Source organism: Falco naumanni, chromosome 4 (genome assembly GCF_017639655.2).
Source record: "Falco naumanni isolate bFalNau1 chromosome 4, bFalNau1.pat, whole genome shotgun sequence".
Lineage (NCBI taxonomy): Eukaryota > Metazoa > Chordata > Aves > Falconiformes > Falconidae > Falco > Falco naumanni.
The window spans coordinates 9,486,172-9,499,060 of record NC_054057.1 but is presented as its reverse complement, the minus strand read 5'-3'; the positions used below and the strand labels follow the sequence as shown (position 1 = coordinate 9,499,060).

The window sequence follows — 12,889 nt, the reverse complement described above, 5'->3', positions numbered from 1 at the left end:
GCTTTATTTAAAATGAAATATTAAAACTTCCAAGACTTATTTTGGATATATAAAGTTTCAAATTAAAATGCAGCATGTGTTTCACAGTAAAAAAACCCTATGAAGATGAAATGGATGCTTTATATAAAATATTTACATAGATAGAACATAAAAAATGTACCATAGTTGGTAACCTTTATGACTTGGGGAACCATGTATTTACATATCTTTATCTTCGCATGTGCGTATGTATGTGTTGTGTATATATTTTTAACAGTTGACAGCTGTTTTAGAGCATACAGAGATGCCAAGCTGAATGAGGGTCTTGATTACTTCAAGATTAGCTATCTAAAGTTTCTATTCATTTTAAGTGTTGTTAGTGCGAAGAGTCATTAGTCACTTCCTTGTCTCATAGAACATCAGCATACATTTACATTGTTAATGAACATTTGGGGTAAATGAATTAATGGCACTTTTAAACATCAATTCAATACTAATAACTTTGTATGTCATAGAAATGTTAAGGTTGGGATAAAAATGAGAAACCTTTTCAGGCAAGGTAACTAATTGCTTCTGGGCACAATAAAGGGTAAAATTAATTTACAGTGGTTTTTTAACAGGGTAAAAATCTTAGCTTTTCTTGAAACAGCGTTGAGAGAATTACGAGTATTTTTATTTTTTATTTTTTTAAGGAAAAAATATCAGAAGAAAATGCTTATCTTTTTCCTGATTGGGGTAGACTAAAAGCAAGCTATATTTCCTCTGGAAAATGGGTATGATTTTAGGTTATTGCAAAAAATTATTTTCAAGTCTCTAAAAATATGTACAAAACTGCATTTAGTTTATCAAACTAAAATGGATCCATATCTTTAAGATGTCAGATATAATAAAGGAGGAACATTGACCTAGAAAAGGTATTTCATTTAATCAGGAGGTGTTAAAATACATCCCCCTAGATGTTCATTCTCATTTTCTAACATTGAAAAAGCTTTATAAACCAATGAAGAAACAAAGAAAAAAACTGTCTTGAACGGACAGTGTTTTACTAATCTATTTTAAAGCAAAACGTCAGCTTCTTATAAACTGAAGTAATAAACCTAACCAAAACTTGACATAGCTTTTTTAAATAAGCACTAGTAAACAGAAGACAGGCAGATACAGCCACACAGAGTAGCTGATCCGGGTGAGGGACTTCGGAAATGTGACAAATTTTTTCAACTCTGTAATTTAAAATAAATTTTTTATTTTGCCCTCCCGGTACATGTGTTCAATGACTGGAAAATTACAGGTAGTTAAGGTGCCACTGTGTATAACAGAGTACTTGAGGAATGTTTTCATGACAAGGACGAGCTTTCTCGTTAAGCTTATCACTTTCTTTGAACCAACTATACTGTCACTACCAGCAAATAAGTAGAAAAGACAAGCAACACAGACATGCATTGCATTATGCAAGCAGTTTGTTCTCACTGTTCATTAGAGTCTTCCAAATACTGCATTTAATTAATTTACTTTAGGTTACATAGTAATTTCTACCTTTAAAACATGTTAATTCTATCTCAACTTCCATTTTTGTTTCAAATAAGAATATAGGTGCTGAGTCAAACAACATCAAAAGGAAAATCATCCCTTTTACTTGCAGAATCTCATCCAAGATAATATAATGAACTTTATGGCAGATTTAAAAAAAAAAAAAAAAAAAAAAAGAAAAAAAAACAGGAAAAAATCCCTAAAACCAAAGCAGTGTTAAGAGCCCATGCTTGAGAATGTAACATAAAGCCATGCTGCATTTCGAAATTCTTACACTGAAGTCAGTGTTTGGTTTATGATTAAAAAAGGATGACAGCGCATTAAACATTTGGCTAATGTTTCTGTCTGTAATTGAAAGTTGACTTTTCATGGTTTTCATTAGTGTCAGTGTGTTCTACACATACTCTGTGAAATGTTCTTTAAGTTACTCTGTTCAACTTCATTGAGAGAATTAAACAAATTTTGACAGGTGCAGTTATCATGACACAGTTATATAAGGTTTTTAAGGTATAAAGTCAAAAATGTACAGAAATGCAGAACTCACCTTCCCCTGGCTTGTTCAAATAACTCTGCAAGGGATCAATGCCTATTTCTTGTTCCTCTGTTTGCAAAGGGTGACTGGTTTCAGACACAGAGTGATACATACTGGCAATGTAAACGTAGTAAATTCCAACTGAAGGGTACTTATCTGGAGGGAGAAAAAAAAACGAAAAAAAAAAAAAAGAGAAACAAACAGTGCTGCTTTAGCTGTTTTTCATTCACACAAGTCAATAGCACAAATGCTAAAAACCTCTCCTCATTGTCCATAACATCACCATTAATTGTCTAATAGCAGAAAAATAGTGTTTCCATTCACATTTTAATATTTGCAGTCCAAAAGAAGTGTTATAGCACCTCCAACTGCAAGTGAAAGTGCAAGTGTGGTTTTGACTGACTAAAGTGAGGGAAGAGCCTCCTCCCTTTCCTTTTTCCAGCTTCCCCAACTCAACTTTTAGTCTGATTCCAGGGAGAACCGATGCTAGTCCTTGGGGATGATAAAGATGACAGAACAAAGCTGAGCTGAGACCCACCTTTATCACTCTTCTGGACTCAGGACCTCTCACCTAGAAAAACTTCCTTTTAACAAGTTTTTCAGAAATCACAGGGCAAGTATAAGAGAGAGAGGGACGTAAACACATGCAGAAAGAGAGGATGACATAACACTGACTGTTATTATGGCCAATTTTGGTTTTATCAAGATTAATATTAGTTTTGTACACATACAGTGTTAAGGAGGCATTTGAAGAAAGATAATCAGCTAGCTAGTGACTGTTTACAAAGACGACCTTCCAACAATAACAGGCAAAAGGGGAGAAGGCCCAAAACTGAAAACCCAGGAAGCAGGTGAGATGGGTTCTTTGTCACAGGCTACTAAATGGCATTCACATCGCTATCGTGTCACTGAACGAGAACTATTGGCCGCAACAAATAAGAGGATGCCAACGAAAGGGTGAAAAGCAGATGGTGTTATGGCCAGAGCAGTAAGAAGGAAAAACGACCTTTCCAGTGCATTAACAGCACAAGAGTACATTTGTCAAGACGGCATTTTGGTCGCTATACAGCAATTTATTAACTAGCAGCACAAAAGAACTACACCAGCCAAATAGGTTTGATTCGCCCAAGCAACACTAAGTAGCTACCTTCAATTGCCAGCTGAGTTTTAAATATCACTTACTGTAACCGCTTAGTTTACAAGCACCATAAATTTCTAACTCCAAGAAAATTGTATTTTAAGAAAGGTATGCACCTATACTTTCAGGATTGGTATATTATTGATTTGGTAATCACATCAATTAGGCTTTTCCTTTGGTTCTTACAAGGCATGGCATTGACCACGGATTCTTTATACCTTCTGCTTAGTGTCAACAAATGGAAGGGGACTGGGATTCTTAAGACCTTTCTGGTTTTATACACTATTCATCTGCTTCATTTTCCTACTAAGTTAGGTGAAAAAATTAATATACTGAATAAGAAACAAAGCCAGTTGGGTCACTGTTCAGCATTTCCTTCAAACCGATGCACCCAGGCTGCTTCTGAAAGGATACTCTCTCAGCTGTGGAGTATTTTGTCCTTTCTTTGCCCCAGCACCTGTGTTAAGTGTGGTGCTGAAATGGTCACACCGTCTCTCACTATTTACCTAGAAGAGAATACCTGAAGCTGTCGGGAACAAGGAGCCAGGAGCTGAGGGGAAGCAGGACTGCCTGCTTTTGCAGTGGTACACTTTTATGTCAAATTATTACAAACATATGATAAAACACACCACTAAAGCACAGAATTGCCTTGAACAACTCTTTGTACTAGCTCAACACAACTTATGATGAATGCAAGTATACATCATGTGTTTCCTAGGCAATTCATAAACCATAATCATGAAAGATGCATGAATGATAACTTGGAGAAAACTTGCTAGCCACTTAAATAACATATCAAAATTTACCTGCAGTCTTATGGCTACATAATACAGACACGTTTATGACTACCTGATATCTTAAATAAATATCTAAATTTAATACCTTAAACAAACAACTTGGAAGAACGGACTTTAAAAAACCTGACTAAACAGACAAAAAAAACCCATCCAACTTTGCAGAAAGAGATGTTTATAATTTTTTCCTGCTGGAATTTTAGTTGCTGCTCTTGTTCCCTTTTGCTGTGTCACTGTAACTACCTTTCTACTGATCTGTTCATTTGTCTTCAAAAATTTACCAGCTTATTTCAAACTGTGCTGCCAGAGTCTAACTTTCTATTTTTTATGGTCCTTCAGATATTACTACACGATCTGACCAAGGCACAATGCTGAGTGCCTTTCAAACTGAGAATAAAGCACCAAATGACCTTACCAGCCTTTGCAGTTTTAGCGGCTACCACTTAGTTAAGACACAATATGCTTCAGACATACACTGTCTTACATCCATAACATAGCATGGAATTAGTTCTACTAAGTTAGTTCTTCTGTATTCTTCTGTTCTGTATCCACCTTCTCTTTTTTTTTTTTAAATATTCCTCAAATGCCATGCCTTTACAACATATAAGAGCCACAATTTACTTTACAGACATTTAGAGCAGTTTTAAACAGCTGAATAGATTTACTTCTGATATTCACACAGTGATTTAATCAGTTCCTTGTGTTTGTTTACGGATACATTTGATTAGTGTTAAAAAAAATCACTACCTATTAGTCTTGTCACTCCTTAGGCCAAGCAATTTTCTTTACAAGTTTATACTTAAGTTCTTTTCAGCTCTTCTACCAAAGAGCAAAGAGAATTATTAAACAATTACGATTACACTTGGAATCGTACTCTGAGACAGATCCATTCTTTACAGGTTTGTGGTTGATTTGTAACGACCTATAACATATTGTTCATATTAAATAAGAAGCCATTTTAAAATTCTCAATGTGAAATAATACAAATGTTATAAAAATCCAAAATCCAATTATTAGATTACAAGACTCAATACTGTGTATCCAGTTAAACCCTAACATCTCGGTCAAAGCTAGAAGTGACCCTTCTATCTATAGCTTTTTTTTTTTTCCCCTCCAAAGATGGAGGGCTAAAAAGCCCAAAGACCAGGCACCTTTCCCAGCACTGGGAGTTCAACTATTCTTTAATACACATGAAAAAATAATTAAGGCTGCGTATGAAACATTTATCTAGTTAGGGGAATGAAAACAGACACTAATCCACCCATTAGCCGAAGGAAGAGCCAGACGCATGCACTCCTTGTCTGGCTGTTCTCCACAAGTAGATGAGCAGGGGAGCCCTCACGCACCGCTGAGGGCAGCATCCCAAGTCTGCTCCACGCCAAACCACCCCCACCGAGGGGATCCAGCCTGTCTTCAGTAAGGTCAGCTTCTCAGTACATCTGTGACCCGTCAGCCCAGTTTCTCAATGGAGACCAAAAATCCCTTAAGGTGGGTTTACGGACTCCAACATAGAACCCCACTGGATATTAAAGGGACTCTGCGGAGATACTTGCTTACAGCCACATCATCCTCTCTCCCCGTGACCACCTCCACATTCCATTGGGAATAAAATACTAACCTGTTTCCATTAGGAAAAATTCAACTCCTGTTTACTAACATCTGTATTACCAACAACCTCTTTCCGCACAGCAGGGATCAAGTACTTGTTGCATTAGACAGTCTGATTTAACATACCCATTCTAATTCAGAGGACTTTTCTTGTTCTCAGCAAGTACTTAGCTTTGAAGTCTGCTGCTTCTTTTTTAGACATGAGGAGGTCCGTGCACCTGAGACTTTAAAAGCTTTTTTGCCTTCTGTATTAGCTGCTCTGACATATTATTTCTACCACCTCTTGCCATAAATGAGTCTTTCTCACACAGTCATGACTTCATCAGCATTGCCATTCCTCCTGTACAGAAACCTGTGAGTTTGGAATGCTTAAAAAAATTCCATTTAAAACATTAAAAATGAAAACCACTTCTTCAGCAGACTGTCAGTGGTAACAGCCTCAACTCAGTCATACTTTATCTTCCATTAATATGTCATACCTATCCAGCTAGAAATACAAGACAAATAAAAATTTAAGTGAGAGATACTTCTATCATTAGCTGAACTACCAACGAAGCACCAGTCAGGTCTGGACTGGAGTTGGGCAAAACACAACAAACCCAGGTATTACCCAGACATAAAGGTATACAGCTATAACCAGAAATGTACAAAACAGCAGTCGTCTGCAATAGGATTATAATAAATGTTCACATAAGAAACTGTTTATAATAACTGTTCAGTTAGAAAAAGAGAAATTCAAAATAAAAACAAACTTTACAGAGTTCTTTTAGCAGTGAGACTATTCACTGCCACAAGAGCAAGTGGCAAGACTGCCCTAATCTCAAAAATTGCGGTAAATTTGAAATCAGTATTTCATAAGCAAAACATAGCACAGTTGAACATGAATACTGTACCTTATTTCAAGTCATAAGACACTCATCTACCTCTGCATTTGCAACAGATACTGAATATAGATATTCAGTATTCAAAGGAGCAGTTTATGGATAACAAGCATTGTTTCAAAAATAGTTACTGAATTATTTCAATTAAAAAAACCCCAAAACAGTTCATCTAAATTGTTTCCCCTAATCATCAGTGTTTATATAAACTTCCAAAAATAATTTCTTCAAACTACGGAACACACCAAAACAGAAAAATAAATGTTTAAAATGCGAAGAGTATTCATATAGTTTGGGCAAAATTAGAAAATATAATCAATCTCACAAAGGATATTTTGAAGGTGTAACTGAGTAGATGAAAAATAATTAGGCAATTCTGAGCTTTTCCAAGATCCATTTCCCCTCCCTTCCCATCCCCTGGCAGTGAACGAGAGGGACCGCAGGCTTGCGGAGGTGCTTAGGAGCAGGGCAGAACAACGGCACAAATGGCAGGACTTGCCCCACTGCTGCTCTCTGACATGCCCTCATCCACAATCGATCAAGCAAAAAAGCAAAACGGTTTATGCTTAAAGAAAGGAAAAAGAGAACCCACTAACTTCGAGGAAGAAGCTGAACAACACTGTTTAATCTTGGATATGCCACAAATAAAATACAGTTCGTATCAGTACCAGCAAAGCTACGGGAATATGACATTTCTGAAAACCACTGAAGCATATCAAAGAATGTAAATAATACTTTGTATTCATTCTATTAGACTTTATCAACCACCTTCTCCAAATTATCTTTGGGCCTTTATTTCACACCATATAGCAAAGTTTACCATTTTAATTACTTAAATTGATGACAAGTAGAGGAAATACTTGTTCAGCTAAGTGATAAATTAGCTGCCCTGTGAAGTCAAATTGATTAAAACGAACTGACTAAAAGCAAATGTCTGATATGGTAATGGTCTTATGCACGTTTTGTTAAGTTTGACAGCATCATGTTATGAGGGTTCATAACTCTGCCCCTCATTTGCAGCTTATGAAGTAATCAAGCATGTTAGCACACAAAAGTGAGGATTCTCCAGAATATGAAACTATTTTCAAGTAGATAAGGAATTAAGTATTAGGAGAATAAACGTGCATTGTGTTTATTTAAAGGAATGAAGTACAGATGACTTGCAAGTAATCTAGAAACAGTTCTAGACCCTGAGTTTTCTTTCACTGGCCACATCTCCTGGGCCTTAAAGTATTCCTGCTAAACTAGGAAAGGAAAAAATTAAGTCATGCTTTCTCTGAATAGAGGGCTGGGCAGGAGACAGTCCTGAGCAGAAACTGTGGAAAACAAGGACCGTTTGGTATGTTTCAAGCTGGATACCTTTTACTAAGACACTCATTAATAGGCATTTTTACAAATCTTGTTCCAACCTGTAATATCCACTGCTTTATTCTTTGCTCTGGGAGCGATTTCCACCCAGGCCACATGGACCACCTGTCTCATAGCACTGAGCTCTTCTGCCCTCCATCACTGGAGCCCAGTTATCACCAGTGCCATTTAAATACAGAAGATACTAGATCAAGTGCGTCAAAAAAATAAACTGCAACAAAACCCCACCAAACTCAACCCCCACCTCCTACACACCGGTTTAAAACGAGCTAGGGTTCCTACTCAGCCACTTCCACAGGTGGCCCACCATCCACTGAAGAAAGATGCCTTAGAAGGAACACTTACTCAGAGGAAAAGTGCACAATTTGACAAAGCACGGATAGCATAAAGCAAGTCTACGTTCTTCTATAAAATGTATCAGATTATGTATCATTAAAATAGAATGATGCAAACATAAAAATAGACTGACGTGGAAGAGCAGATTAACGTTAATATCAGCTGGGGTCCAGAACAAAACAAACAGGATCATGCCACTGAGGGACAGGTTAACAGCCAGCGAGTCTGATGATCATGAAATGCAATTAATTTTGTCCTATTTAATAACATTTCCTGCATTTTAGCTTCTGCCTGTCTGATCTTTAATAAAAAAAACAGAGTTACATTGGACTTTAAATAAGTTAATTAAGTATTAAAATCAATCATGTGAAAGTCTTAATATTTAATATTGTTAGATTGTATATCAAAGTGCTTTTATTATTTATTTACTCCAAACCTTTCCAGAATACTTCATGTGGCAACAGGGGGTCTGTATCTCACAAGATAAATGCATTTACAATGCCAAATAAATTATATATAAAAGCATTTGTCTTAATACATGTCATTCAATATTAAATATCACCCATTGGTACCACCCTGAAACCCTAATCCATTTTTACCAACTGCACATTTGTATTATTCAAATGTTGTCTATTAAGTAGTTGTCTCAAGAGCCACAGTAAAGGAATACATACCTAAGAACAATTATCACCGGAGCTTTAAAGCACTGTCTACAGTTTTAACCCTACAACTTTCATGTCTTACCAGTACTTTAACATGCAAAGTATAAATTCAGTAGTGAATTAAAATGCCATGTTTTTTCTAAACACAAATAGTCTGGGACCATGACAACGTATTCTCTTGGTAATTCACATGATAGTTAAAAACTTTTTTATGCCAGAAGTTAAAAAAAGGAAAACCAAATCAAACACACAAAACTTTATCATAGTAAACACTTTTTATTCTGTTAATTTGGAAGATAGGAAATCTTCCACATCTCTGTCACAAGCAGGGAACAAGTTCACGCGTTGCTAGCTTACAGATCTCTTGAGGTTACATGATTCTGTAAGAAAAGCTAGTTTGACTAAGGAAGAAAAACTTGAGTAAAGCAGGGAGGATCAAAATCCTTACATAATGCTGACCACTATAGTCAATACTGACAGCCCCCACCAACCCTGTTTCCCAAGGTCTAATGCCATGAATAGTGACACTTGACATCTATGATGAAACTATTTCTCTCTTTTCTTCATTGAAAATGGTGACAACAAAACTATGAACAGCAACAACCACCCTAAATTCCCAATACTACAGTTTTGCGTTCAGTATGGTCTCATCTCAGGAAAAAACAAAAAGACACAACAGCCAAATTCAGTCTCAATTTTACAGTTTGCATTTCCTAAAAAAAAACAAACTCCACACCCTCAACACAAAACTATACCTGTCTTTAATGCAGGCTTGTGTGACAGCTCCACAATGAGGCTGTTAAGAGAACACAACTTTGATCTATCATTGATTTCACACAAGAAATACCAACAAAACCAAAAAATATCCAAACTCGACAGCTAAATGTAGCCCCTGCCCTCTTGAACACTCTTCCCACCCCCCGGATCTAGCTGTTTAGCAGCAGATGTGAAAATACTACGCTGCTGTATTTTTACGGCGCTTCCTTTCAATTGAAGACTCAAATAGAGAAAGGTTCCTCAGAGCCAAAGCAAGTTGAAAAAAATTAGATAAGTAAATCTGCCATCACCTAATGCTGCTAAAGCCTGAGCTGAATGAGTGTATCCAGCTTTAGGCAGATAATGTAGAAATTAGAACCAGCTGCTACAGTCCAGAGAAGAGCAACAAGACCTATTAATTGCTTAGGAACTATAAGACTGACATAAGACTGAAAGTAACTTAATGTTTTACTTTACTGAGAGAAAGATGATAGAGAAGGAGAGGGAAAAATGCAGTAAGATTTCAAAACTTTGCATGGGTCAAATACAAAGTTATTCCCCTTTCTTACAGTGATCTAGAGGTGGTGAAAACCCTATTCATATTAAAATGATTCAAACACCTGGAAATCCATTAAATGAAAGAAATCCCTTGTTTATTTTATTTTAGAATATATTTTATCTACCTGGTTACAAACCAGGTCAATATAATTTACATTAAAGCTCTGTCCTTCCAAATAGAGATTAAAGTAGTTTGCTGCTGTTTATGGTACGGAAATGATTGTTTTTAACTATTTAAGAGTTTTACTTTCAGGAACACACAGGCACCATGCTATGCTACACACTTTATGTTTTAGTAATACATATGTAACTCAAAGGGCCAGAGAACGTCAAGACTGAAAGAAATCATCAAAACAGTGAACTGGAAAAAATGGCAGCTTAGCCTGCAGCCTTACCCAAAATGATAGTAACTAGCTTAGACACTAAAAGTGTATTTAATGAAATAAGTTTCGAGGATATCACAGCTTTAAAGTAGTAAGCAATTAATCTAGGATTCTGCCTTTATTCTTTTACTATTTTTAGAAAACACTTACCTACAGGGGTTGACGGAATTTTCATAGAAACACCAGCACGTTCGTGCATGCACAGAGGCATTTGCATCAAATACTTCTCTTCTAGTTTTCTCTTCTAGATATGCAGTTGCTAAAGCAGCATAGACTCATCTTGAGGCACAAAGAAAGCTGGTGGAAGCCCCATTTGCTAAGGAAAAAGGACAATTTCATAGCAACTTCCAAAGGAGCAGAGGAAGACAGAATTTGCTGTGTGTCTTACAACGAAGTTTCTGCATAACGTGAAGAACTATAAGTCAGGTTCACCTGTGTGATCCAATCCTGGTGAGTGAATGCACATGGGTACAGCTGCAGAGGAAAACTGGGTGCAAGACAAAAGCAAAGACAAGGTGCTATCTGAAATCTAATTCAGTTGCAGTGCAATAAATGCAAATTGCAAGGATTTCCCATTACTTTTGCCAATGGGAAGGGTGGCTTGCTTGAGCATGTCTAAAGGCCATACTTGGGGGGGGGGAAAGCTTCAGAGTAGGGCCACCCCTGGTAAAAAATATGCTGAAGCTTCCCATGAATGCTCCTTCTCACACCCAAACGCTCAGTCACAAGAAATACTCTAAGACACAGTATTTATGTCATGTACTGCCTGCTCACATTGCTGCTCTTCAGCCTTGCCACAAAAGCAGGGTGCTCAGGAGCCTCTCTAGGGGCTCCGTATTTCTGTAGAATACATATTCATACCCAGGATGTGGTGAGTTTCAAACAGCAATACCTAAACGAAATAAACCAAAACAAAATACCTCAAGCAAAGGAAACCCTTAAGACTTGGAAACACAAGGTAAAGATAAAACCTGCTAACCTTAGTGGGCAGTTGACTGCATGAAAGCACTTCATACCAAGATACCGCTACTGCTATAAGCAACATTTTACTCTGGGTTTTTATTTTTTTTTTTTTCTTTTTAGTTGGAACATACCACAGTATTCCATGCTACTAAAAAGATGACAAGGCAGGTTCTTCCTTTTTCAGACAGTGAAATCTGCTGCTCAGCACATCCTGCTGCATCTCTTCCATTTCTGGTGTTCAAGTACTCTTAGCACTAATTCTCTCCAGGTTAGTAATATTATCAATGGGAGAAAATTACAGTGCAATACTCTTCCTTCTTTAATAACTTCGTCTCTTAATACAGTGCTATCTGTTACAACTTATTTTCCCATCCCCGCTCTCATATTTTCCATTCAGATTTTTGAGCAGCTGGATGAAATGTTCTGTGCTTTCCTATATATGCACATCAAAGTGCCACAGGAACAAGTGGTCTGGCGAAGTCTTCAGACACGGAGAGAAGCTAGGCAGGCACGGCCACTGTAGCATAATGATTTCTATCATGCACTGTTACTCAGAGGCATTTATTCCTCCTAAAATATTTTCTGGGCAGTATCTGCTCCTTGCCAGAGCATGTAAAACACAGGCATAAAAGTCACCAGTACAAGCGGCATGGTACATCAAACGCACAGTGGCTATATTGGAAAACCTGAAACAGATGCAGGTCTTAACCAGCAAATAGGAAAGCAATACTTTGCAAGGTTATAGAGGAACAAAAATCTGCCTAATAAACCAAATAATATTTAATTCTGCAGAACTTTAGAAGTGTACTGTAAAATTTACAGTAACACTAAGAAACCATAACAAATTAATTCAGAAATAAGGATAAAATACACTGTTTAAAGGGGGAAATATTAATAAAAGCGAGTTGCAATTTATGAGTTGAAAGGACTTTCTGGTTTGACAGGAAATTTGTCTTACCAGAAACATCTGTCACCAAAAAGTTTTATTTTCTTTACACTAATTCCTGGGTTTATTTTGCTTTAGAAGTGAGTCAGCACACACTGCACAGCAAGAAGCAAAAGCCTGGTTTTGCATGACGTTCTTAGACAACACCTAAGTAGCAGGGCAAGATCTCAGATAAGACCAGAAGTTGCGGGCTGAGGAATCAGTTGCCCTGAGAATTGTACATGCTCTTCTGCGCTGGGGAATGGGAGCGGAACAGCAGGCAGATTCTCTAAAACTTTTTCATTTTTTTAATTATTACAATAGACTGATGGCTCCTAAATGCGTTTGGCTTACCTGAGTGCTCTCTCCAATTCACTGACCACTACGTCCAAATACCAAGTTTTGTTGCATGGGAATTGGAATTCCCACAAAACAGTGAACAGATTTGAAGAACTGTACTGGAACTACAGCTGTCATTATAC

At 37.0% G+C, this 12,889-nt stretch overlaps 1 protein-coding gene across 6 annotated transcripts in view; it reads right to left on the bottom strand.

Annotated features, from left to right (window-relative positions):
• TBC1D5 (TBC1 domain family member 5) overlaps positions 1-12,889 on the bottom strand; it is a 326,354-nt gene that overhangs the window by 191,657 nt on the left and 121,808 nt on the right. For 4 of the 6 annotated variants that reach the window (XM_040593276.1, XM_040593275.1, XM_040593273.1 and 1 more), the window contains one exon: positions 2,051-2,194. In XM_040593276.1, coding sequence (XP_040449210.1) covers positions 2,051-2,150 — 100 coding nt within the window. In that variant the 5' untranslated portion in view covers positions 2,151-2,194. Of the gene's footprint in view, positions 1-2,050; positions 2,195-10,669; positions 10,692-12,889 lie in introns of those variants that run through there. The other 2 variants (XM_040593271.1, XM_040593272.1) reach the window with 2 other exon arrangements.